Source organism: Anastrepha ludens, chromosome 6, assembly GCF_028408465.1.
Source record: "Anastrepha ludens isolate Willacy chromosome 6, idAnaLude1.1, whole genome shotgun sequence".
In the NCBI taxonomy this organism is placed as follows: domain Eukaryota; kingdom Metazoa; phylum Arthropoda; class Insecta; order Diptera; family Tephritidae; genus Anastrepha; species Anastrepha ludens.
Genome location: NC_071502.1, coordinates 76,742,753 through 76,770,392, shown reverse-complemented (window position 1 = coordinate 76,770,392; position 27,640 = coordinate 76,742,753). Strand labels below are relative to the sequence as shown.

The window sequence follows — 27,640 nt, the reverse complement described above, 5'->3', positions numbered from 1 at the left end:
TAGGGCTGCGAAGATGTTCTCAGTAAATTCCGCGAATCTGGTCCAATCAGCTTTGTTAAAGTTGATATATGACCGGTGATCCGCGGAAACAAAATCGGCGGGTCTCTCGATCGAGATGATAATGGGCAAGTGGTCTGATGCAAGCGATAGCATAGGTCGCCAGGTTATTCCCATGGCAGCCGGTTCTACGTTACCGGAATGACTCGGGTTTTTATTCCCGACCAAGGGCTGCCGCCCCAGTACACTAGCCCTGTCTAGTGCACCGTATTTTACCCAATCAGCAGCTATCGTCTGGTTTGGTTCCAGAAGTTCATAATAAACAAAACCGGCCATATCCCACCAAATAGACAGGAGAGTCTTCTTGGGGTGAAGGCCATCTCTAGGGGTCGGTTCTGGTTTATCTAACCATTGGCGTTTGCAAACAGGATTATTGGAACAATTTTTCATCACCAGTAACAATACGGTTCAAAAAACTTTCATTTTCAAGCCGTTGCAGCAGCTGAGAACACACATTCACTCTCTGCTGAAGGTTGGCGACGGAAAGTCTATGCGGAACCCATTTTCCCTGCTTTGAAACTTTTCCCAACTGAACCAGGTGCCTATGAACTGTTCCATGCCATGAATTTAACCTCTGAGCTATCATATCGACTGTCAAATTTGAGTCAGCTTCCACGAGTTCGAGCAAAGCGTCGGAGTTAAAGACTTCAGGACGACCAGCGCGCAGGGCATCCTCCACGTCGCTGTTACCACTTCGGAATTTTGAAAATCACTTTTGCGCAGTTCTTACACTCACGGTATTCTCTCAGTGAACAGTGTTTATTTCTGCAGGAGCATTTGTTGCATTTTTACCACTTTTATAACAACACGTGCTTCTTTCCGCGATTAAAATCACTTGTTGAATGCACAATATATGTATCAAAGAAAATATAAATAGTTTCGTTATATACCGCGAATAATTTGTTGTATGCAAAAGTCGTACAAAAGTGAAATTATGGGTAAAATACGAACGAACTTATGGACTGACCTGATATTAACGATATGAAGAAAATACAAGGAGAAGGAATAGCTAATTAATTGCGCAATTAGCTGCTAATAAAAACAGTTGGAGGGAATACGTAAACGACGTTTACTGAGGTTTCAAAAAATTCGACATTACATTTTATAATAAGTAATAAGAGGAATGGAGGATGGTTCCATATGTAGTCCACGCAAGTGGGGAGAGTTACTGACCGCCATTCACTTGGGAGTGGCCAGGACGATTCTTCTGCATATGGTTCAAGCAGCTCACAACGTCCGGGATTACCCCACGTATCCTGTGGATAGCTTCCGAACACCCGTTCGGGAGTGAGCTAACGTTAGAAGGCAAAACATTCCAGGATAGCTGGTTGTGCGCTGGGTTTGGGACCCGCCATTTAAAACCCGGCTCTCTGAGAACAGAGTCACATTGGCATTGAAGGGAATGAAACTCCAGACTACCTTTATCTACCTAATAAAAAAGAAACTCATAGGAAACTAACCAAAAATGTTTTAAGGAATGCATAAACTTATCGAAGTTCAACCAGACTCTACCATCAACTGATTAGACTGGAAATTTATTTGTGAGAAATCTTCAAATTATGTAGAGTAGAGAACGCATATGAGCAATGTCCTGCAATGATGCACAAACTCAAAAGAATCCTGGGTGACCACATAATTTGCGGAAGGCAAAATGAATACCACCATTATTAAAGAACATTTCCTTAGTACTTGAAATTATAAATTAAATTTCAAAATTATCACAATTTTCTCAACTGTGACCAAATTTCATCCCAGATCCCTGGGTCTTTTGACACGGTATTAAATGTACTTTCAAAAATACTTACTTCACAACTTTGTCAAAACTGGAAAAATTTTAAACGTAACGAAAGCAAAACTGGGAAATCGCAAATACTTGGCTGTTTGATTACTCTTAAAAAAATTAAATATTGAGAACTAGCGAAATTGTATAAGGTAGTTGTTATGACTCAAAAACGGATTTTTGGTCATAAAATGAGGAATTGGGAAAGTACGGAATTTTTATACACATCATTTGTTTTATGGTATTTCCTTTTATCGAAATAATATCCTATTTACTCTGGTCTGCACCAGAGCTGTAATATTTCTATATTATTCTTTCAGCATAATCATAGGATTGCGTGTTCTTTTCTCATATTTTTGTACTGTGGCCACGCGAATGCATTTGCTGACCAGCAGCTTATATGTGTGCGTGTCGGGTGCATGACGCTAATATCTAAAATGTTTGATTTTCATCATGCAAAAGCCGACAACAAGTATGTGTGACACGAAGCAGGTACTCGTACGTGTGTCACCCGACACACGTCATATAAGCTGCTGGACAGCAAATGCATCAACGTGTCGCCGAAGCAAAACGTATGGCATATGCTACCTTCTACAAAAAGTAAGGGTGGGCGTTGTTTAGCTGATTTTAATTTATCTGTGTAATTTGGACAGGGTCTCCATACAAAGGCCGAACCACTATCACATAGTGTTATTAATAAAACCAAATATAAACTTAGTTAAAAGCAATTACTTCTTGGTATTTTTTTGACAATAGCCAAAAGGAAACAACATTTTTGATGAAAGATAATAATAATTTTTAAGAAAAATAAAAAATACCCTGCCTTATTATCGTAGATAAATTGCTCCGTATATTTCCATAGAAAATATCACGATCCTAAGATCACTGTATGGCATAATTAAACGAAATTATTCGCTAATGGTGCGGCGTAATATATGGACGTTTAATTGGAAACTAATTCAGATGTGCGTAAATAAATATTAGATAACACCAGAAATAGTGTGGATAACTAAAATGTTGAACCTCTAAAAAGAACTTTTATTTGGGGTCAATTTAAACGAAGTGTCGATTAATAATAGATAAACGACTGCCAAGTGATTATCGACCATCGATGGTATCGTGAACGTCGGATTGTCATTCAATTAACGACTGTGAATTATCGACCGTGTTATTTGTAATAGTGCCCACACTCACCGACGTCAGCTGACACGATCAAACTTATATTCTCATCTCACGTAAATAAAAACTCATCTCCGTGTAAGTGTGTAGATTGCGAAATTTTTATTTTTCTGTGAAACCGTGTCAACTGATTGCTCTCTCACCAGAGAGTGTTGCCAAACAGCACATTTTAAAATCATTAACAAAATAAACTGATAAAAATTTTAATTTTTATTAAAATATAATATTAGTTGTGCAACTAAGTCCTCGCTGTTTTTTTATGCAAATACAACTTTATTCTGAGAAAATAATTACAAGTGAATCATTGAAAGTATTGCCCATCGCTGGCTACTACCTTTTCCCATCTTTCTGGTAGACCTCGTATACCGTCGCGGTAAAACTGTTCAGCTTTTGAGGCTATCCACGGATCAAGCCATTTTTTGATGTCTTCATATGAATGGATAGTCAGATAGACCATGTGCCATCGATCGGAACAGGTGATAAGCGGACGGCGCAATATTTGGGGAATATGACGGGAGGGTTAGGATTTCCCATTTCAGTGTTTCCAAGTAGGTTTTAACGGGTTTGGCAACGTGAAGCAGAGCGTTGTCACGATGTAGAATCACTTTTTCAAGCCTCTCCGAGTATTGCGGCAGCTTCTCGCGCAGTGCTCGGCTCATAATAAATAACACCAACTTGGTCCCATCAAATACATAGCATAACCTTCGCAGCGTGAATATTTGGCTGAGGCGACGACGTAGAAGCATGACCGGGCAGTCCCCATAACTTTCTTTTCTTTGTATTGCTGTAATGAATCCATTTTTCATCACCCGTCACGATGCGATGAAGAAAATCCTTCCTTTTTTGCCGCTGGAGTAGTTGATCAGAGGCGAAAAAACGACGTTCAACATCCCTTGGTTTTAACTTATAAGGAACCCAAGTCCCCTATTTCTGAATCATTCCTAAAGCATGCAATCGCTTGGGAAATGGATTGGCGGGTAACTCCTATTACTGAAGCAAGCTTTTCTTGCGTTTTACACGGATCCTCATTGAGCAATGTCTCCAGCTAAGCGTCTTCGAAGGGTTTTGGTCTTCCTTCACGTGGACGGTCGTCAACATTAAAATCACCGTCTTTGAAGCGACGGAACCAATCTCGGCACATTGTTTCACTTAAAACAGCATCTCCATAAACTTTTTGTAGCTCTCGATGCGCTTCAGCCGCCGTTTTTTTTTTCAAATGAAAGAGGAAAATCAACACTTCCCACAAATGACGACCATTCGGCACAAAATCAGACATTTTCACAAAACCAAAAGTATATGATACCAAAACAAAATCACTAATGTGTCAAAAGAGTTTGTTTACCATATGTCTAAGCTTGGTTTATGACGTTTAGGTTGTGTTAGAATCGACTAGCACACACTGCTGGCGGCATCCATGTATTGACAAACAGTTGGAACTTAGTCGCGCATCTAATAATTTGAAAACGCTACTGTGATTTATAAATAAATGAACTATTTGCATTTGTTGGTTTTTGACTTTGGTTTATTATACAATGTGTTTTTTAAACGTGTAAGCAAACGGAAGCAACTGGTTTTCACTTCATACGGGCATACGTTTTGCCCAATTCTGTGTACTCACGGAAAACAGACACGGCATATGTACACGTCGGTGAGAGTGTGCAATATCAATCGACAAAAGTCCAGTCGACATTAGCAATATGAGTATTGATTTCCATTTTAAAAAATCAGATTATTATTTTAAATTTTGTCGGTCGGCCGTAAAGGAACAAAAAAGTTTGAATACTGTAATGTTGGTCTCGGGGCTCTGGAGAAACGGTCCTATATACGAGTAAGTATGTATAATGTATAATAGAAGTTAAACTTACAGGGGATGGGCAACATGGATATCCGTTGGTGAAGACACACACATGTATCATTGTGTACTTCTGAAATAAATTAAATTTATTTTTCATTTTTACCAATTAATATAACGTTTATTTTCCTCTTTAGAGCACAAAGAAAATATCTTCATTTTTCATAACTTATGTTTTATCGAAAACTTGGAAAATATTTATCATTTATATGTATTAATTGTACTGGTACTGTTTACCAAAATATGTAGCACCTATGTAAATCCGTACATACTATTTGTCAAAAATGAATTCACACATTGAAAATAAATACAATATCTCAACCAAGGTCTCAAAAATACAGCTTTTAATACTTTTAATCAAATATGATACATTGCATTTAAAAAGGGTTCATTAAAACACCCTGGAAGTTCATTTTAAAGTAATTGAAATTACAACAAAAATATATACTACTTAAATTTGTTAATTACACAGGCCGACAGCATCTCAGACCCAGAAAGCAGACAATACATTTCCGAAGGTTTATGATGCGCTGAATCCAAATCTGGCCTCAGAATTAATCTATCTCTCTCTATCTCTATGCTCTATGCTATTCGAGATATCCTAACCTAAAAGTGCAAAAACACCGTTTTTGCCCATATTTGAGGTTATGTAGCCTTGCAGATGTTTTCTTTCACCAAAATTAAAGGATAGCATCTTTAAATACAAGCCTTCTTTTTTCAAATGGCGTTGAGTTTGCTCAAATATCATTTTTTTCGCAGAGATATCGCATTTTGAAATTTTTATGTTTCTAAATTTTCCTACACCTGAAAAGCGATAACATAGACATGATATAGTCGATTACTAATTTTCTTGAATTGAGTCTTATTTTTCTTAAAATTTTGTCTCACACCATAAGTGTGCTGACTCACCAAACCCCTACACTATCTAACCCACGGGTACCGAGTATGGTAGGTGTGGTTTCTAGGGGTTAGGGCTGACAAAGGAGGTCGAGCTGCAACTGAAGGTAAAAGTCGACGACACACCAATTCCGACGGTTAACACCCCAAAATATTGGGAGTTACCTTTGACAGCTTACTCTCCTTCTCAGCGCATACAACCGCTATTGCAACTAACTTTGCACTTGGGTCAAAGACAAAGTAATGTTGCTGTCGACTTTCAAGGCAATAGGCCGACCGGTTTTAAACTATGCTGCACCTGTCTGGTCGCCTGGAACCAGTGATTCGCAGTGGACGAAGCTCCAGACCTGCCAAAACACTGTAACAAGGACCGCGACAGGATGGCTAATGATGTCCCCGATACAACACATACACGATGAGGCCGATATGCTGCCTGTGAAGGAGCATAACAAACTGCTCAGCAAGCAGTTTCTGCTAGGGTGTTACCGCAGGCCTCACCCATGCAGACATCTGCTTGAGCCTGAGTCACCTCCTAGGTACGTCAGGAGGCATTTTCTCAATTACGCGGACGACAGACAGACACCTACTAGATCGGACAGTGTACAGGCAGACATTTATCGGTAGACCATTACCACCTTCTTCAGCTCCCGACCCCTGAATGCCGTTATCGGAGTCCAACCACCACCAATCGCAGACGAAGAGCTTTAACTTCCCCGAGAGTCCCGCGTAACCTTGGCACAATTACGTTCTGGGTATTGTAGCAGGTTAAACTCCTACTTATCCAAAATCGACTGCGACATACTTAACATATGCCCAGCATGTGAAGGCACCCTGCACAACACTAACCACCTTTTCACATGTCCTATCAAACCCACTCATCTAAGTCAACAGGCGGCTGAATGGCGCTATCCACATGAAAGCCTCCAAATTCAGTTTTTTTAGCGTTTTATGCGGAAGATGTCGTGGTTGTTTCCAATGCTTTCGCCTACTCTTCTTCTTCTCAAACAAGTAATTTCCCTTCCTTTTGTTTGTTTATTGATGGACTCTTATGAAACGGCGAATTCAGAGGGCGCATTCTATTTCTCTATCATTTTGGCATTATGCCGACTGTCAATTTTGGGAAATTGAGTGTTATGAGATGGGTTGCATATGCAGAGGAGTAAAACACCTGGCATTTGGAAAAAAGTGCGACAAACCGTATTTCAAATTTTATCCACACAACGATCCGAAGCATAAGGAACATAGAATGCAGCTGTGGCTTCTATATACATAACTGCTGCAAGATCGTGGATACACCTAATTTACACCCCACAAATGCACCTAACAGCGCTTAAAACTGCAATACTGGAAAAATAAACATTGGTACCGAGCAATTATGACCTGGTGGCGATGGTTCATTCTATAAAAAAAATATAAAAAAACGCCTACAATGTGTCGTAAATGCTAAGTGTCTCCACACTAAATATTCATTCAGTATGTCATAAGGTCCAACTCATTATTTAAAACCTTGCATATAAAATCACTTGTCATTATTTGTGAAAAGAGTTATTTTATTTGACACCTAGAAAATGCAGATAATTTTTTTGTTGTATTTTAGGTTTATTTTCCAATGAATTTTCGGTTCCTCCAATTTCCTATCTGTAACCAGAGGTGTGCTTCAAGGCCCTTTTATGCTTGTCTTGTATATTAATTATTTGTTTAGTGTGATTAAATATAATGATGCCCATGTACCATATATGCCGATGAAGTTCAATTATATGTTAGTTGTCCCCTTAACTGCATTGATATTTGCATCAGCAATTTGAATTCTGACTTGAGATTTACAAGAAAGTGGGTTTCTGACAACGCATTAATTCTTAACCCTGATATATCCCAATGCATCGTTATATACAAAATATATCTCAAGCTTGATGGCTAGTCAGACTAAATGACGCTGAGATTAAATATGTGGACTCTGTTACAAATTTAGGGGTTACATTTAATAGAACTGTGGCATGGAGTAATCACATCTTTATTGCCAACGTTACTGTAGGGTTGGGAATTATATGCTCATTGTGATAGTGTGTGCCGTGGTAAACTTAATGTTTTGTATGTATAATAACATTGCAAGATACGTTTACTATAAAAAACGTTATGACCACATTTCTGTTTTTGCGAAAAACATTGCCTCCATATCTTTTGACGATTTGCTGAGGTTTAAATGTTTAGTGTTATTCCAGAAGGTCATAAACACTCAGGAACCCAGATACCTTAAAAATCGACTTATGTTTTCAAAGTCTTGCCGTTCGTTAAACTTAGTCCCGATGAAATACAGTTGTTTGGTGACTAAACGTCAATACTTTGTATTCTCTGTCCGTCTTTGGAATAACTAACCCCAAGAAATTAAACATATAAAAGAGAGCTCGCGCTTCAAACATAAATTGCTTCGTTACCTTGCTGAATCCACTCAAATGATTGAGTTTATTTTCAATGTGTAGACTCACTCTTTACAAACCTCGACACTTTTATTTAAAACAGCCCTCAAATTTAAGGACTAAATTTAATATAGGAATGATACATATACACAAAATAAAGTATTTTTGCTCTTAGGTGGATGAAAAATTAAATAAATGTGCAAAAATAATTTGTATTTAAATAACAAATATTTTACAATCATATGCAGACGGCTAAATAATATCTAGTGACAAGTATATATGCCAAACATTGTCTTCCGGTCGTTGCCCACGCTTGAGGGGTAAAAAATCGGTACTTCTGAGAGGTATTATCATTATCGCCAGCCAGACTCTAAAGGCTGAAATACACCCTTATTGGAGAACCACAGGGTAAAAGCCAATACCAACTTAAACTTACGGTCCAAATCACGGCGTGGGCAGCATTTCGAGCTTTACGTTCTCACGTTTATGTGCGTGCCCTTTTACCGAATAATACAGTCTAGTTCACTTGATTGGGTTTCTGTTGAAGTCCGTCTGAATTCAAGATATCGATTTATCCTTTTTTGCGACCGGTAAAACTTTTCTGATTTCCAATTTTATTAGAATTAAGAAATTTTCGACAAAATACAGTAAATGCCTAAAAAACGATCCCTCTTCACAGCTTTAATACGCAAAAAAGTAATGTAGACAAACTGAGTGCCTGTATTCAAATGAAATAAATACCAAGCACAATATTACAAATGCTGAAGTTTTGCTGTTGCGAAATACCATTAGATGAAATAATATTTTGATGCATGTTTATTTTCGAGCAAAGTACAGTCTTCACTTGAATTATCAGAAACCCTTGTAATACTAGATCGAATACGGTTGATTTAATAGCCATTTTCTTCCATAAAAAGTATTGTCTCTAATCAAGTGAACCGAACTGTATTTAAGCTTGAATTTTAGCTTCATACATATTAATTTTTTTATGGTAATTAAAATTTATTGCTTCTGTTTTATACATAAATAGGTAACATATATTCGACTACTACTTTTTTGCAGCATAATTTATATGTTACATGTAAGCAAATAGATATTTACAACCTAAATCGAACCCTGAATAAACTTGGCTGCTTAGTTTATTGGTTTTGAAAAGCTAGTAGAGGCAATGAAACAAGCAGTGCCACAAAAAAAAAACGAAAAAGCAAATAACTCAAAATTTAAAAAATATGGCATAGCTACAATTGCTGTAATGCTAGGGAGCTGTCTTTTGAGTATTTGAACGAGTTTAGAAAATTATAATTTAACAGACAAACAAAAATACTTATGCGCGAAGCAGGAATATAAAAACTTATGCGATGATGCAAGGAGAAAGTACAACGAAGAATTATTTGCCAAAATTGACAGAACACCAAGCTCGAAAGAATGGTGGCGTTTAGCAAGGGAAATAAGAGGAGCTTCCTTCCAAGTGGGAGCGGAAATTTCAGCGGCAGAGTTTAAAATATATTTCCAGGCTATGTTAAATCAATCGCAATTAACGAAAGACATTCAATAGGCAGCTACTTGGCACCCAGATGACCATTATGGAAGTTGAAGAAGTTGTGAAAAATGCCAAAACAAACAAAGCTCCCAGACAGGACTGGCGTTCCCACGACAGTCGGTTCTACGGAACCGGAACGACCCGGTTTTATATCCGGCCAAGGACTGTCACTTCAGCAGTCTTCCCCGTATATATAGGTATAGGGGACCGAGTAACATATGAATTACTAAAACATGCAACACAGGAATGCCTACAAGAGCTGACAAAGATGTATAATGTGATTGTTGAAAAATGGAAAATAGATGAGACATTTCTAAACAGAATAATTTTTCCCATGTTCAGGAAGAGTGATCCAAATTTGGCCAGAGCCTAAAGAGGAATTTCATTCATGAATTGTGTGGCTAAGGTGGTGATGGGAATGATAAATAAAAGGTTAGCGAATTGGGCCGAACAGGATAACATATTAACGGAGTATCAAGCCGGTTTCAGAAAAAACTTTTCAACTGACGGCCATTCAACGAAAACAAAAAAAGGATACGCCTATATTGTGGATTTTAAAGTCCCTAGAAAACCGTTGCTGTATAAACTACGTCAAATAGGTATATCCGCCAAAATCGTCAATTTTATCGAAAATATATACCAAAATGGCTGTGTGGACAGGACAAGAAGTGTCTGATTATTTTGAGACTGGATAAGGAGTGAAGCAGGGATGATTGTTATCACTACTATTATTTACGCTGTACCTGAACGACCTACATGATTATTGGGAAATTGGTGTAATGGTTGAAAACATTAATATAAGGCTTCTGCTGTGCGCGGGCGATATTTTGCTGTTAGCGCATAATCCAAAAATCATGCGGGCTATGATATGTAGACTAGAAAGATCTAGAAAAGGCGGCCAGATATCGCAGTTAGAAAAACGGTGGTACAATGCCGAAGATGTAGAATATTGTTATTTGCACCAAAAATGACATTCGGAAAACATTTGGAAGCCAGAAACAACGAGCCAAGGCAGGCATTAATTGCACCTGGAAGGACTTTCTTGCTCAGTGATCATTATCGATAAAATAAATTGAAACTTTTTCAAGCTATTTGTAGATCCATACAATCTTATGCTGCCCAAGTGTGGGATTATACATTATCGGCTGAGGTGAGAAACTGCAAAGATACTTCATAAAGCGGATCCTAAGGATACCAGACTTTACGCCAATTTATGCAATTTTTCTGGCAACTTCACTGAAGAAAGCCATTTTTATGCATTGGGTCTTCCTAAGAAATATATTTTTAAAATTTGATATATTATAATATTATATAAAGAAAGCAGACTCCCGCATAAATTGTGGCAGCACAGGGTTTGATTGAAAAGTAATGAGTCTTCCCGCGCGGAGCGTCTGCCAAGCGATCAACAATCGGCTGGTGGGGGAAAATGATCGTTGGACCTTCCCCTTCCACTAGAAACCGGTCCCAGTTCGCTGGCAACAGCGGTGCAGTCAACATCGCACCGCGCGTGAAAGCTGTTTTAAAAGTGTGTTAGGATTTTGCAGTGGCGAAAATGCAGCGTTAGTTGGAGCAACGTTACTCGATCAAATTTTGCGTAAAGCTAAACAGTTTGTACCTCCAGGAAGCACTGTAAACGCGGCATTTTAAAAAGAAGTGCTTCTTCGGCTGAAAAGCCGCGTCGCCCGATTTCGGCCCGACCTCGTCAACAATTGGACCCTTCATCACGACAATGCGCCGGCGCACACCGCCTTCCTCTGCACCTCTGCATTGGGCAAGATGCTAAAATTTTACAATTTTCTTCACTATGCAAAGATATTCTTGACAAACTGTATATATTCCTACTACTACTACATTTTGCTTTTTCAATTTCTTTAGAATGTGTGGCGCGAGTAACTTCCATTTCCCATTATACCTGCTTTCCAGTGATCACTTTGATGCTTTCGTTTTGTCATTCAGTGAAAAACGTTTCCTTTATTTGGACTACAAATTTAAATACTGTGTAAAATGAGTTAAGAGGGTAGATAAGAGTAAAAGCGTGAAGGTGGGTCTAAAACTAAAATTACTTGACGTGCAGAACGCTTAATGCCCCGAATTTCCTCGACACCACTTGCAGAGGAGCCTAACGAGGAATGGGTAAAGCGTTCATCAAAATCGCATGAAGTTTGATATTATTGCTGCCATCAGACATGATGCTACCGATGTTTGGTTTTGCCACACGATTCAAGACTAAACTAAGCAATAAAAAGACTTAGGAAGAGATATCTAAGATCTAAAAGATAAACCCGAACATGAAAACATTATACACGGAAGGATCCCTCACCAGCGCAGAGGCACGTGTTTGCGGACTGGGGAAAATACACTCAGAAATGCTAGGCAATAGTACAAGCATATTTTAAGGGAAAGTCTACGCAATGGAATTATGCGCTCACTTTAACGCAAACTGTAGCAGAAGCAAAGCTATCTTTAAGACAACACTCAAGGGTCTCAACTCTTTCAAGATTACATCAAAACTGGTGCTGGATTATCTTGGTAAGCTCTATATCTTACCAACAATATACCGGGTGTATCGCAATCCAAACCAATACTTTAACCTAAGCCGCTTTAAAGATTATAAGGGATTTAATTAAAATAAATTTGAGGATCATCAAGGAGTTCAACAGGGCTTTGTATAATGAATTATCGACTTACTAACCTGGGAAATCCCCCAGCCTGATGTATAAGTGGAATAAACTCCTGGGTAAACATAAAACAGAGTAAACGACAGAGAAGGAAATAAAACTCAATAAAAAAGGACAAATACTATAATTTAAGCGAAACCCTGTCAATCTCCTAAAATAATCATAATAAAAGGTCTAATATGTAGGGCTACAAAGGTTCTTGTCGCAGTATTCGAATAACTCGGGCGGTAGGCAATCAACTTTCTCAGCTTTGTTCTGTTTTTAGCTGTATATGATAAATGATTATACCTATGCATGAAAGTCAAGAAGAAACTATATAGCTTCGCATGCTTATAGACCTATTGTATATCTTTCATTCCATTCTATGGGTTAGATGTATTATTCTTAAAAAAATCACGCCATATGCACATTACATTCGTATCGTTATAATTTTGCTCCTATAAACAATAATTACCTTCATGTATTTCCAATGCTGCGTTATAAAAATCAGATAGAATATTAGTAATTTATTTGCAATAAAAAAGTTAATAGCGGTCTTCACAAGAACAGGAACAAACTACACGATGAAGCTTGCCCAACAACTGGGAGTGATAACCGCTAATGTAAGCTTTATATGTGCTGGAAATTTTGTATGGTGTGCCTTCGTGATTGCTTAATGAATTATAAAGTTTTAGCTTTTAACAATATTACCCACATTTTTCATGCTAATAACCTTGTATCGTAAAAGCCTACAAATCAAATGTTCAAGCTTTGTATAACTTTTACAGAAATTTAACAATTAAAAAAATATTGTAATCACAATTTTCTCACTTTTTCACCAGTCTCTTTAGAAAACTACTTCAACTTGGAATATAAAAATAAAAGGCTTCCGAACACTCGCTTTGGATGGTTCGGAGGATGGTTCCCTATGTAGAAATCTACACAAGTGAGGAAAGTCACTTGTTGTTGTTGTTGTTTTAACAGTAATAGCCATTCACTTCGCAGTATCCACGACGATTTTTCTACATTTGGGGCTTAGCCCAAGTACCCTCTGGGTAACTTCCGAATACCCGTTCGAGAGCAAGCTAATGTGAGAAGGCGAAACAATCCAGGATATCTAGTTGTGCGCTTGGTTTGATGACGGAACTATCGTTCCGCTACCCGACCATGACGAGATAAGAATAGCGGTAACGGGGTTAGAGAACATCAAAGCAGCGGGAGCCGATGAATTTCCAGCTGAGCTATTCAAACATGGCGACGAGGAGCTGATAAGGTGTATGCAAAATACGGTCGGACGAAAGCATGCCTGCCGATTTGAGTTTAAGTGTGCTCTGCCCAATCCATAAGAAGGGTGATACTGCAATCTGTGCCAATTATCGCGAGATTACCCTCTAAATATCGCTTATAAGATTCAAGCGAGCGCTTTCTGTGAAAGGTTGAAGCCCACCATCAACCGACTGATTGGACCTTATCAGTGGGGCTTTAGACCTGGAAGGTCAGCTATCGGCCGGATAGTCACAATACGCCAAGTATTGGAAAAAACCCATGCTTATACCAGCAACGACGTCAGAATTGGGACTGTATTGCCAACAAGAGCTACTTTGGACTAAATAGGCAATTGAGTTGTAAAGTCCTCTATCGTATGGCACAGAAGCTTGGCTGTTGACAATAACATTGGAGTGTTCGAGAGAAAGATTCTGGGCAAGATTTTTGGACCTTTGCACGTTGACAACGGCTAGTATCGCAGGCGATGAAACGATGAACTTTACGATGGCATAGACATAGCGCAGCCAAGATCTAGTGGCTACATTGGCTGGGTCATGTCGTCTGAATGGATGCAAACGCTCCGGCTCTGAAAGCTTTCGATGAGGTACCAGCTGGTGGTAGCAGACGAAGAGGAAGGCCACCTCTGATTTGGAAAGATCAGATGGAGAAGAACTCGGCTTCACTTGGTGTGTCCAACTGGCGCCGATTAGCACGAGAAAGAACGACTGGTGCGATTAGTTAAACTCAGCCAAAATTGCGTAAGCGGTTATCGCCCAAATGAGTGAGTGATACACGTTTCAATTTTTCAGATGAGAGCATAATAAAAACTTTACTTCGAAAACTATAGTCTTCTCATTTTTATGTACAAACTTGGAAAGTGATTTATCTGATCATGGTTCTGGTAAATACAGTCATGAGCAATATAATTTGGTAGTAGTTGCTAACTAATTCACGATGAGAGGATCAACATTTCAATTTCATCCCGAAGAAATTTCTGCAAGTTTTGGAGTGGTAGTACTAGTTTGTCGTTTTTGGTTTAACTATTTTCGTTACAGAGTCAGAATTGGACACTTTTTCGTTCGAAAATCGTGTAGTCGTCCGCCGTGTTTCGGATACGATTTGACACTGCTTGACTTTTTTTTGATGCGGTATCAATAAAAATCGAGGCGAAATTCAGGTGCTTAGACACAATGTAAAATATTATATCAAAATTGGATAGACAGGACGGACTACTAAAACCACTTGGCGAAGGTCGATGTTACGCGAACTAACAGATGCAGACGTCACATGGACGGCGCAAAAACAACAGCCCAGAACCGTGTCCGATGGAAGAGTCTTCTCGAAGACCTATGCTCCCTCTATATCTGAAACCTACTACAATGTTAAGCAGAAAATTGTATTCTTTCTCTCTACGAACTTTCGTTCAATTCAATCCCGTATAAATACTGTTTTGGGTAGACAACAGTTAAATAAATTTTGAATCTGACTTAAGATCTGATTATGTACACATCGCATAACTTTAGATAACTTTAGGCTGATTATGCCTCGCTACAACCAAATTGATCAACTGTATTAGCCTTTAGAAAACGTCATTGATAAGACCAATTGCTAATGCTTTAGATAGTGTTGAGGAAATGAAAGCAGAAGGCATGACAGCGGTCATAAGTAACTGTCTCAGCAAGGCCTACGACGCGACCATGCAAATTCCCATGGCGCCGGTTCTACTTTACCGGAATGACTCGGGGTTTTTCCCGACCAAGGGCTGCCGCTCCGTAAACTAGCCCTGTCTAGTGAACAGTATATCACCCCACCTCTTACGTCACAGGGTCCATCCCCCATGGCATAGTTATACTTATTACTATCGTTTAAGTACCATACGGCTCCACACCCTATTTCATTCTTGGACCCATCGGTTAAGAAAATATCCGTCAAACCTCCCTGCAGGCATTATGGATTGCTCCATTGCTCACGCAATCTGACATCAAATTTGCTTCAAATGAAACTGTGGGTATCAGGTCGTCTTTAGGTACCAAAAGCAGTGGATACTGCTAAGATAGCAACTTAAAGATTTCTCTGTGTCCCGAAGTTCCGTCTTTGTGCTAGAAACCATATCTATGGAGTCTACATATTGCTTTTATTGCTTCCTGTTGTATGTTAAGATCCTGGGGGAGCAAATCAAGCATAGCATTTAGGGCATCACCAGAGGTTGTACTCATGGCACTCGTAATGCATAAACATACACTTCTTTGTAGCCTGTATAGTTCCCGGATTGTGGACTTAACCATGGTCCGTCGCCACCAGACCACAGAAGCGTAAGAGATGATTGGTCTGACAAGTGCTGTGTATATCCATAGGACCACAGCAGGTTTCAGACCACAGGTTTTACCAAAGGCTCTACGGCATTGCTGAAAAATCCTTAATGCGCGATTCACCTTCAGTGAAACGTGTGTCTCCCAAGTCAGCTTCTTATCCAAAATTACTCCTAGATATTTAACTTCATCGGAAAGGCCAAGTGTCACACCTTTCAGTGTTGGAAGACTGAGCCCATCCAATTTCCGTTTTCTCGTAAACAAGACTATGGTTGTTTTGTTCGGATTAACGGAAATACCTTGTCTCATGCACCAGTCATCGATTTTGTCCAGAATCCTCTGCACTTTCGTGCAAAGCCTCCTTAGGGATTTATCCGATGTTAGCGCACAGACATGTCCGCATATGCTTGGACATGAAAACCGAGTTTCTGCATCTCCGCTAGTAGAGAGTCTACGACACAGCAGCGGAGAAAGTACACCCCCTTGGGGACATCCTTGCTTGGCCCTGAGCAGTGACGAACTCTCTCACCAGCGGTTAACAGCCTCTCAGAGAGCATGCAATGTATCCATTTTACAATGGTGTGAAGGTGAATGTATTAAACGTGTTATCGGAAAACCAGCTGATTTACTTTTTTTTATTCGTCGTGTACTACTGGATGTCAGCGTAAAATGAAATGAAGAAAGGCCGTTCCATTCGCACTAACGTCATATGCTTCTAGCTCCAACTGTGCAGCATAGTTCGTCCTTTCCGTTTTCTTTTGTCGTGATATTTCTACCTACATACAAAACGTGTTGTTTGTAGCGCCACCACCTTTAATGAATGCGCATTGGTTCTAGCATCGCATTTTTTCATGTGTGGGAAATATTGTCATACTGTGCTATTTATAAATGTGGTCAATATGATAGATATCCCGTGATTGCCTACATCGATAGCACTGCCGATATGTAAACAGGGTAATTGTGGGCAATGTTCAAATAATTCTAAAGAAAACTAAAGACGCCAAATTATTTCGAAGACAAATAGTGGGTTAAAAACTCCTCCGCTACTATCCTCTGCATCTAAATATACGAGTCTTGTTTACATAAAAGGTGACTTGCAATATCGCGACCTTTAGTTATAATTTTGTACAATTTTGTTACGTTGGTACATATTACGCTATTACCAGCCTTTTTGCACTATGGAGCTAGAAGTCATGGATATTGGTCCATGATAATGTATCAGGTCAGTCCATAAGCTCGTACGTATTTTACCCATAATTTCACTTTTGCACGACTTTTGCATACAAAAAATTATTCGCGGTATATAACGAAACTATTTATATTTTCCTTGATACATATATTGTGTATTCAACAAGTGATTTTAATAGCGGATAGAAGCACGTGTTGTTAAAAAATAAAATGGAATCTTCGAACGCGTATAAGAGGCGTATTTTGTATATTATTTTTTTATAAAAGTGGTAAAAATGCAACAAATGCTGCAACAGAAATACCGTGAGTGTAAGGACTGCGCAAAAGTGGTTTTCAATATTCCGAAGTGGTAACTGCGACGTGGAGGATGCCCCCCGCGCTGGTCGTCCTGAAGTCTTTAACTCCGACGCCTTGCTCAAACTCGTGGAAGCTGTGCCAAATTTCACAGTCGATATGATAGCTCAGAGGTTAAATTCATCACATGGAACAGTTAACTAGCACCTGGTTCAGTTGGGAAAGGTTTCAAAGCTGGGAAAATGGGTTCCGCATAGACTTTCCGTCGCCAACCTTCAGCAGGGAGTGAATGTGTGTTCTCAGCTGCTGGAACGGCTTGAAAATGAAAGTTTTTTGAACCGTATGGTTACTGGTGATGAAAAATTGGTAGTTTACAATAATACTGTTGGCAAACGTCAATGGTTAGATAAAGATGAAACACCAGAACCGACCCCCAGAGATGGCCTTCACCCCAGAGAAGATGCTCCTCTCTATTTGGGGGGATATGGCCGGTATTGTTTATTATGAACTTCTGGAACCACCCCAGACGATAACTGCTGATTATTATTCCCATCAGCTATCAAACCTGAATGAGGCACTTAACAAAAATCGACCGTCTTTAGTGAATAGACGCAAAGTTTTGTTTCACCACGACAACGCAAGACCTCATACCGCAAGGCAAACATTAAGCTAGCTGAACGAGCTCGGATGGGAGTTAATGCCGCATCCACTATACTCTCCGGATATTGCACCTTGTGATTATCACCTTTTCCGTGGACTTCTATCCTATATGAGTAAGAAGAACTACTCCTCAAAAGAAGCTATAAAAAGGGATATCGAAGCGTATTTTGGCTCAAGGACAAAAAATTTTTTGAGCAGGGTCTTAAAAATTTGCCTAAACGTTGGGAAGACATTGTTAATAATGAAGGAAAATATATTATTGATTAATAAATACTTTAAACATCTTTTTTATTAATTTTAAAACCACCTTTGAAAAACGCACGAACTTATGGATTGACCTGATACCAACACGCACGTAATTGTAATTTCCCATTCGTGTTTTTGTTGGCAGAGTCGCGTGTAACATCCAGTCTAATTTTTTTATAGATAGTGGTGCAGCCGAGTGGGTTTATTGGAGACTACCATTCGATGGATAAGTGTTCGAAGTACACTGTGGACACGAAACATGAAACAGTAGAAAGAGTATTCGCTCAAAGCGGTCGTCTCACACCTTGGCATACAATTGCAGCCTCTAAGTGTTTTACTACATTCAAACATTCCATCGAATAGTTTACAATTTTATTCGCATTTATAACATCATCAGTAAAATTCCGGATGCACATACAGGCAAACAAAAATTTAAAATCTAAATTATTTTTACATGTATAGTATATAAAAACTCCTTATATATAACATACCTTTTTGAGATGTTTGTTTACCCATTTTGTAAATGTTTTCTTCTGAATAGCATCCCGCTCATCTATAAGTACAATGAAAAGATTAATTACTTTTTTTATAATTTAATGTGACCTTTAAGCATAACCTATCCGCTTTCAGTCTAAGTATTTTCTAGATTAAGAACAAATATTTAAGTAAAGCTGAAAGTTTGCTTAATTATACAATATAATGTTAATTTTTATAATTTTGGTCACACAAGTTACTTTATGCGATGTTGAGCCCCATTTTGATCAATTTGAAATTATTTAAAATATGAGTCTACTAGCCGAACCTTAAAGTTCCAGATTGTTTGTGAAATTTATTTTCAAGAGATCGAGGTTTCAAGCAAGCGTTTCTTGTCTTGTTTTTAAAATTTAAATTGAACTGATCTGTCGTGATTGGGGTACTTCCCGAGTGATTTCCCTCCTGATTAAATACATATGAATATAACTAGATTTTTTGCACCCTATATTTAGCTCTGGTTCAATTGATGAATCATTGTCTCAATTAAACATACACACTTGCCAGCAAAAGTATCAGTACACAAAGAAATGAAAGCATCATACATATAAAGAAATTCATTGCCAACAATTTATTTGACAATTTATCCGTAATTCTTCTTGCATGCCACTACACATACACTTGCCAGTAAAAGTATCCGTACACATTGTAAACAAATCTAAAACATTTTAAACTTTTATGAGAAATGTTTAGTCAGTAATTTTTCTACAATTTCTATACAGTTTTGCCCAAGTACAACTTTAAAAATTAAATTTCACAAAACAAAAACCATAAACTGTAAATTATTGACTCAACATTTCTTATAAAATTTTAAAATGTTTTAGTTTTTTCTAGAATGAATTTCTTAATATGTTGCTTTCATTTCTTTGTGTACGGATACTTTTTCTGGCAAGTGTATTTTCTCCATCATAAAATTATAAGGATAAGTCTTTCAATATGTATATATAATTGGCGCGTACACCCTTTGTGGGTGTTTGGCCGAGCTCCTACTCCTATTTGTGGTGTGAGTCTTGATGTCGTTCCATAAATGGGGTGACCTACAGTTTCAAGCCGACTCCGAACGGCAAATATTTTTATGAGGAGCTTTTTCATGGCAGAAATACACTCGGAGGCTTGCCATTACCCGCCAAGGGGCGACCGCTATTACAAAAGCTTTTCTTAATTTTGGTGTTTCGGGACATTCCAGGTGCATGCCCTCAAATCATAATTCTGAGTTCGTTTGCAGTGGCCGTCATCGGCTTAGGCAGTTCTCATCCGATGATTTGTTGTCATTCGTGGAGATTTTTACGTCGCGGATCCCAAACCCAGTTCTTTACAAGAACATAATTCGAAACTTTCGGTAGATAACCTGGATCTTGATGCATGTTATGAATTAGCCGATTTACTGATTTATAAAGCCAATTAAACACACCACGCAAAGCCCAGATTGAAATGTGCATGTGTTGGAAATTTTTTAACGCAAAATTAGAAAACAAAACCAGATTTCTAGCGCTGATATACTCAAAGAGGGCATAACAGAAGCTTGGAAGAGTATATCATCTGCAGAGACAAATTTAGTTGCCTCGATATCAACCCAGCTTCAAGCGGTTATTGATGCTAACGGTGGACCAAGCCAAATTTTCATTACCAATAAAATCTTCTCAGAGTGACCTTTTTTAACCTTTTTTTGTTCAATAATATGGTTTTTTTAATTTAAAGTTTCGGTAGCTTTAAATTAAAAAAAAGAAACAGCCACGAAACTTCAAAATTTTCGCATTTTGGGTATAAAAAAACACTAAATTTATTGTGAAGAGCAAATGCTTGGCAACACTGCACAACTCGGAAAAACGTGACGTCACGCACTCTTGATGGGCGTAATCTTCTTTCTATCATTCTTGGTAGTAAACCATCACAAATATTGAACAAGTGATTGGACTGAAACGAAAAAGCAAGCTTCAACTTTTTGTTGAAATGGGAGAATGACGTCAGTTTACATTTTACCCGTAAACTCCATAAAAACACTTGCTTAAAGAGAAAATCATACCTACCTTCTCTTTGTATTTTGTATTCGAGCGTGGGCATGTACGATATTAGGGGTGTACTTATATGAAGATTTAATATTATATTATATTATTTATTCATTATGTGAGCGGAGCTGCCTGCACAACTATAGGTCAATCGATATACTTTTAAAGCAGGGGAAAACGAAGTAAAGTTTTATGAATGTTTTGCGACATAAAGTTATTAATAAGAAGCGAATTTTAAAGATCTACTGTATTTAGATAAAAGAAAAACGGAGGAACAATATTTTTAAAACTTAAATTATTATATTGCAAATTTTACAAAAGTTTATATATAATATCTTAACTGGGTTGGATTCGGATTTGAATATCCTAGTGCATACAAGTATGCATATACAAATATGTATTTTAACCAACTAATGTAAGTAATGTAAAATTAAGTGTACTTAGTAACGGCAGACGGAGATTAAGGTTGAAATTACACAGAACTCATTTTAGAGACAAAGAAGTAAGCAATAAAGTGTCTATTCCACTATTAAAAATAAGAAATTGGCTGCATACTCGTACATATAATGTGATGACGTTACTAATCCATAATGTGGATGTATAGTAATTGCTAACAAAGTTTATGTGCACACAAACGACGTTGATGTAGCTCTAAATATGAGGTAGGCGTACTCTTGAAGAGTAAGTAGAGAAAAGAGAAAAATATGCGACAATAAAATTGGTTCTCTTGTTATACCACTAAATACTAAGTTCCAATTTTGGTTATTGACAGTTTCTTATAACGTTAACAACGATTTAAGAAAAGGGAAACATGAGTAGGCGTAAACAATTTTTGAAAATATGATATTATGAATGGTTATGACATAATCGAAGCATTCAACTACACATACAGATATACAAATGGTTGTTTTTTTTTTGAATCATAGCAATTTTTATATTACGTCTAACCTACTATAGGTAGCTTAGTTTATGATGATGTCAGTATATCAACGCAATAATGGATGAGTGGTTACATTATTATCTCACCAGGATGCTACCAATTTTGCAACAATTCTATGTAAAAGTGAAAAAAATTCTTTTCAAATATTTAGAGATACTGGAACTAAAAATTAACTATTTCAAACCGCAGAAAAACAAAGAAAATCATTTTAATAGTTTGTCGGCTCATTTTATAATTTTTTATACATTCTAGGAATATCGAATGATATCTGAGAAAATTTTAAGGTATATAACAAACGGCATATATGTATGTCTAACGAAATAAATGGGAAGAGGTAACAGAAAAACTGTTAAACGTCACATAAAAATTGTAATAGAATCAAAAAAGTTCTTAATAAACATGGATATGCAAACTAGGCGTTTGGGCCAGCAGTACTTAATCGGTACATCCGGTTTTGTAAACCAGACAACAACCAATGACCTTAACACCGGCACATACCTTTCAAACACGACCGTCACATTCAACGCATTTCAACATCTTCTTCATACTCTCATAAGTTTCTTTTTGTTGACGGAATGAGCAATTGATTTGGATGGTTTCTCATTTATTTTTAAGATACATAACAGCTTTAATACTCATCATTATTATTGTTTATATTAGATATATACAATACAATATAACCCTAACTTAATTAGCACACTGGCTACTAGAGACAAGACTCATTTATTGCTATTAATGAAAAAAAAAATGTTTAACCTAGACAAATTTTAACGATATTATGAATAAGTAGTTTCATAATTCAAATTTATTATTATTAATTATATTAAGAAAGTATTGTCAATACAAAAATTCGTAGTTTTATTCTAATTCGAATAAATTTTAAATCATTTACATCTTAAATTTTTTCTAGTTTGCTAAGTTTCAGAAATAACTAAAAAAATTCGTATATACTTTTCCTATATAATATTATATATTAGTTTGGAGAAAAAGAAATCCATTATTTTCTCGGTAGATGGCTGTAGTGATCCATATCTCGTAAAGTATCGATCAAACAATTTAAAGTTTATGCTCGTCATCAAGGTGACATTTCACACTAAAAAATTATATTTTTCTTTGGTTTTTTGTTTCATTGAGTTGTGAGTTACAGACTGTTAGCAGTGAAAGTCAACAAAGAGACATTTCGGTACATTTTACAGTTTTTCTTTGATAAAGGCGAATATTCAAGCAAGACCGCTGAAATTGTGAATGGTGTTTTGCTGCCGATACTGTAACAGCTAATTGTGTGCAATTTAGTTTCGCCGATTTCGTTCAGCCATTTTTGATGTTAAAACAAATGTCGATAATGTCAAGAATATCGATAAAATCACAGGAATAATCGAAGTTGACCGGCATGTTATTAGTCGGGGCATCGCCACAGTAAATATAAAATTTTAGATTTGTTTGTATGATGACCTGTTCGTTTTTCTTGTGAGAAATGCTGTTGTTTCTAACTAAAACGTCTTTTTAAGCGACCACTGACACTTGTAAGCAAATGTTGTCTTTTATCTTCACCATAATTCGATATAATAAGTATATTTTCATCATTATTACAACTGTATAACATACACACACGTTTCAAACAATTTTTATTTACATATACAATAACACGAATAAAAACAAAAAACAAACATTCAAAATTTACATATACTCTTTTCTGTTAGAACAAAGGGGGAATTGGGGTTTGCAACCTTCTGATTTTTGAAAAACACAGCCAAAAATCAACTTCACATAAAAATACTGTTGGCAGCGTAGCCGGCGCTGAACTGATAAGGGATATTTTTTTTTTTTTGACGCCTGTGCAAAAAACAGATTTTATTCAAAAATACTACAGATAACAAGGGGGAAATTTTGTCTTTTACGGTGTTTATAAATTGTTTGCTTCTCAAGTATCGTTTTTTTTTTTTAAAGTAAACTTTTGAATAATTTTTTTCCATGTAAGGGTGTTATATATCGTCCCCTTAGTATAACAATAGCCTATGTGCTCATAGGCTATTATTTTTTTATTGAATATTTGGATTCTCCATCGTCGATTTTAAATGTGGTCAAAATTTTGTCAAATTCTAGTTCCACAAAGTAAGTCAAAACGTCAGTCAAAAAATAGTAAATATTTACAGACATAACGATATTTGAGTGAGAGCTACTTTCGACAAAAAGTTTGAAATTCATTTTCTCAAAACATCAAAAAATTTATAGGCTATTTTAATACTAAGGGGACGATATATGAAGTATTAAAAGAACAAAAATTATGCTCCATAAATCAAATATATTTTAATATAAACCAATTTTTTATATATTATATATATTTATTTATTTATACGTATATTCTATGTGTATATATAAATTTAATACACATAAAACATAACATTTAGGATTTTTTTTTTTTTTTTTTCCGTGGTGCTCAAATTACTTAAAAACTACATAGGTATAAGGGGGGTGGGGTTTTGACTTTTAGAATGTAGGAGACCCGCTATACCTTCCTTATAACTCATTTGTTTTCAAAACGGACTATCCATACAAAATTCTCCAAAATTTTCATAAATTTGCAAAAAAAAACTATTTTCTTTTTTAAGCTTTGTAAATATGTTGAAAATCTTACTACAATCAGTTGAGTAATTTTTTATTTGTGCAAGTTCAAAATTATTTGCATTATTTTGTACGAAATTTAAGCTAAGCTTCACAATACAAAAAACGCTGTGCAAATCAAAGCTTTCTGTACATAGTCATTAGTGTACAACCATATTTTGGGATTTTATTTTATAAAATGTAAGGTTTACCTGAAATGTGTTAATTTTACTCTAATATTTTACCTTTAAATTGTGTCAAAGCGTCTTCGTATCCCCCAACATGCACCGATTGCTGTGAAGGCACAGCGGAATGCTTGGCTTTTTTCGCTGGACTAGTTTCCACACTAAAATCAATATCACTGGTTCTTGCCTTTTCTTGTAAAACAGGTATTTGAGCTGTATGATGTGAATAATAGGCAGCATTTTGCTGACCATGTGTTTGTGAGCTAGCGTAGTGTTGGTTGTGTGGGTTGTCTGAGTGTTGGTGTTTCGAGTTTTTCCGCACCTTAGGTGATGACGCAATTGGCTCATTACTTATATCGTTTGGATCGAAGCCCAGCCGCTCTTTGTAGTAAGCGTGGGATGTCATTGCCAAATCTTCCACACAAAATTATGCTTTTTTTTTTAGAATACACTATTATTTAAAATTCCACCACTTTTGGCACTATTTTTTTAGTTATATTGTATATAAGTAAATATTGGACCGATATTGTTTCTACTCCAGTAATTATGTCAAGCAATGCATTACCGTATATTCGTTTTTTTTTTTATTTTTTAATAAGTTGAAGTAAGACTGTTAAGAGACTCAAACGCAAGATCCTGAGGAATGTTGTCTTATAAATTGCATTAAATCGTTGTTAGTCAGTAGAGTATAAAATCCTAGTAAATCCAAATATAAGTGTCATAAACGGTTAATAAGCTCTAAGTTCAGTTCGATATTTCTACAATGATATAATGCAATCAAAATGAGTAATTATCTAGTTTATACTCCGAACGCCAAATTGTATAAAAAAAATCAATCTGCTACGAAGCGACGCAAACGGTTTAAGGGAATACGCTCAGTGTTTGGAATCTAAAATAGCGAAATCAAAATGCGTCGATTGTTGCCTATTTGACTATTTTTTATAAATTTGGCGCCGGACTGTAAACTAGATAAGCACCTTAAGGTGATCCTTGCACACTAATGTAGTAATCATCTCCCTTTTTACTCGATTTTTTTTTTTTTGTTTTTGCCAAAAACCCTATTTGGTTAAATACGAAGTTGTTCCATATGCATAAAGTTGTGATAGGATATAATAATAGTTATTATTTTCATTGAATAGGAATAACGAGTTCGTCGATCATTAAACACCTTAATCGATAAACGATAGAAATTACTCTTTTGTAAATAAGTAAATAATATACGAAATGACAACGATGCTCAAAATAGAGTTAAGCAGAGCACGTATCAGGTTTTCTACAGTACGGATATTTATTTCTTTATACACACAGAACAGAAATTTATTGCCACATTTCTACAAAAATTCATTTCATAACTATCCCATTCACGATATTAATCACTTTTCATGACACATATTAGCACCAAATATTCACTTATAGGAGTGAGATTTTAATTCACAGTATCGTAAGTTATATACATACTATACAATATAATATGCTATTAACAGATATTAAAATTTTTTCACCAAACGTGCGACACGGCTGTTCGTACCATACTGAGTAGAAGATAAAAATGAACAATGATTATACAGTTCACTAATATCAGTAAGAGATACGAGTTGTATTGAGTAGTCATAACCTTGAGTGGTACCACTCGCTTTTTATTCAGAGAGTAACTTTGCCTGTACTGTGTAGGTTGTGCGATCAAAGCTGCACATAATATTAAATCGACGCAGTGTATTTGAAAGTAGAGATAAAAAGTTAAATTTAAGAGAACAAGTATTTAAATTTCTACAGAACACTAAATTTTCTCTACCAAATTTGTTGAGTTTTCTTTTTCAGAGAAGTAGATATTGAGATCTCACCTACATAAAATGGCTCACGGTCAAAATATGCAGTCAAATTCGCGAAACAAGATATTAATCACTTCAAACTTAACTCAAATCAAATATGTGCAGATTGAAATTAGCACCTCAACAATATGTATTTCTGCCATAAAAAATACTCCTCATAAAAAGCATCTGCCGTTCGGAGTCGGCTTAAAACTGTAGGTCCCTCCATTTCAACATCAAGACGCATGTTACAAATAGGAGTAGGAGCTCGGTCAAAAACCCAATATAAATTAATAGTTGAAAACATATTTTCTTTCATTAGATTCTTAAGTTGTAAAAGCAAAAGAAAGTAACAAAATTCTTCACTTAAGCCATTGCTTAACGGTAAAGTAATTACTGTAACATTTAAATATACATAGAAACCAGAAAGTCTGCGTACAGCAGTTTTTACTTTATTCAATATTTGTTAATGTAAGGGGTTAGGGGTAGTCAGAGGCCCGAAAAAATGGTGATTTTCAGTATAATTTAAAATTTTTTTTTTTGTTGTTAGTCAATTGCTTTATTTGACAAAAATAAGAACATAGCATTAACACATCATTTTTCGACTTGACTTTAACAAAATTTAAAAAAAAAAATTTATAATTCTAAAAATTATCGCTGTTTGTGTGGAGCCCGTTTCTCCAGAAGACCCTTGCGGTGATCATCACAAACAAGTCCTGGGAGATTTGTCTAAAATCAATCGGACAAGAGAAATTAGTTTTATTAGTAGATAATCTTGAGGATTTTTTTTTCAAAATTTAAATTTTTTTTTAAGAATTAATTGGCGGTTTTTCCACGAAAATCTGAAAAATATTTCCTGAGGCCGCCATATTGTTAATTTTGAAAAAAAGCTTCGACCAGGCACAAGTTGTTTATGTTTTTCAAAAGCAGTATAAATATTTTTGAAATCTACCAAGCGGTTTTTAAGTTACAGTGATCACCAGTTCAAAAAACAAAATTTTGAGAAAAACGCATTTAAAACCCGAGCGCTCTTTGTTAGTTGTTGAATAACTCGAAAAGTATTTGTCGGATTCACTTAAAATTTTCACGAAATATAGTTTACGAAAATGCAAAAAAAACATGCATTTTTTGAAAATTCTACTTAACCCCGTTCATCGGTTAGTGAATTCAGACACATTTTATTTAAAAGTGGTAATAATTTCGAAACTTAGAGACCAAAGGATAAGAAAT

The 27,640-nt window shown here is 36.5% G+C and overlaps 1 protein-coding gene across 22 annotated transcripts in view; it reads right to left on the bottom strand.

Annotated features, from left to right (window-relative positions):
• Window positions 1-27,640, bottom strand: part of LOC128868683 (dystonin) — a 166,906-nt gene that overhangs the window by 123,540 nt on the left and 15,726 nt on the right. For 3 of the 22 annotated variants that reach the window (XM_054111064.1, XM_054111066.1, XM_054111054.1), the window contains exon 3: window positions 18,831-18,892. In XM_054111064.1, coding sequence (XP_053967039.1) covers window positions 18,831-18,892 — 62 coding nt within the window. Of the gene's footprint in view, window positions 1-4,881; window positions 4,942-18,830; window positions 18,893-24,662; window positions 26,124-27,640 lie in introns of those variants that run through there. The other 19 variants (XM_054111048.1, XM_054111050.1, XM_054111049.1 and 16 more) reach the window with 14 other exon arrangements.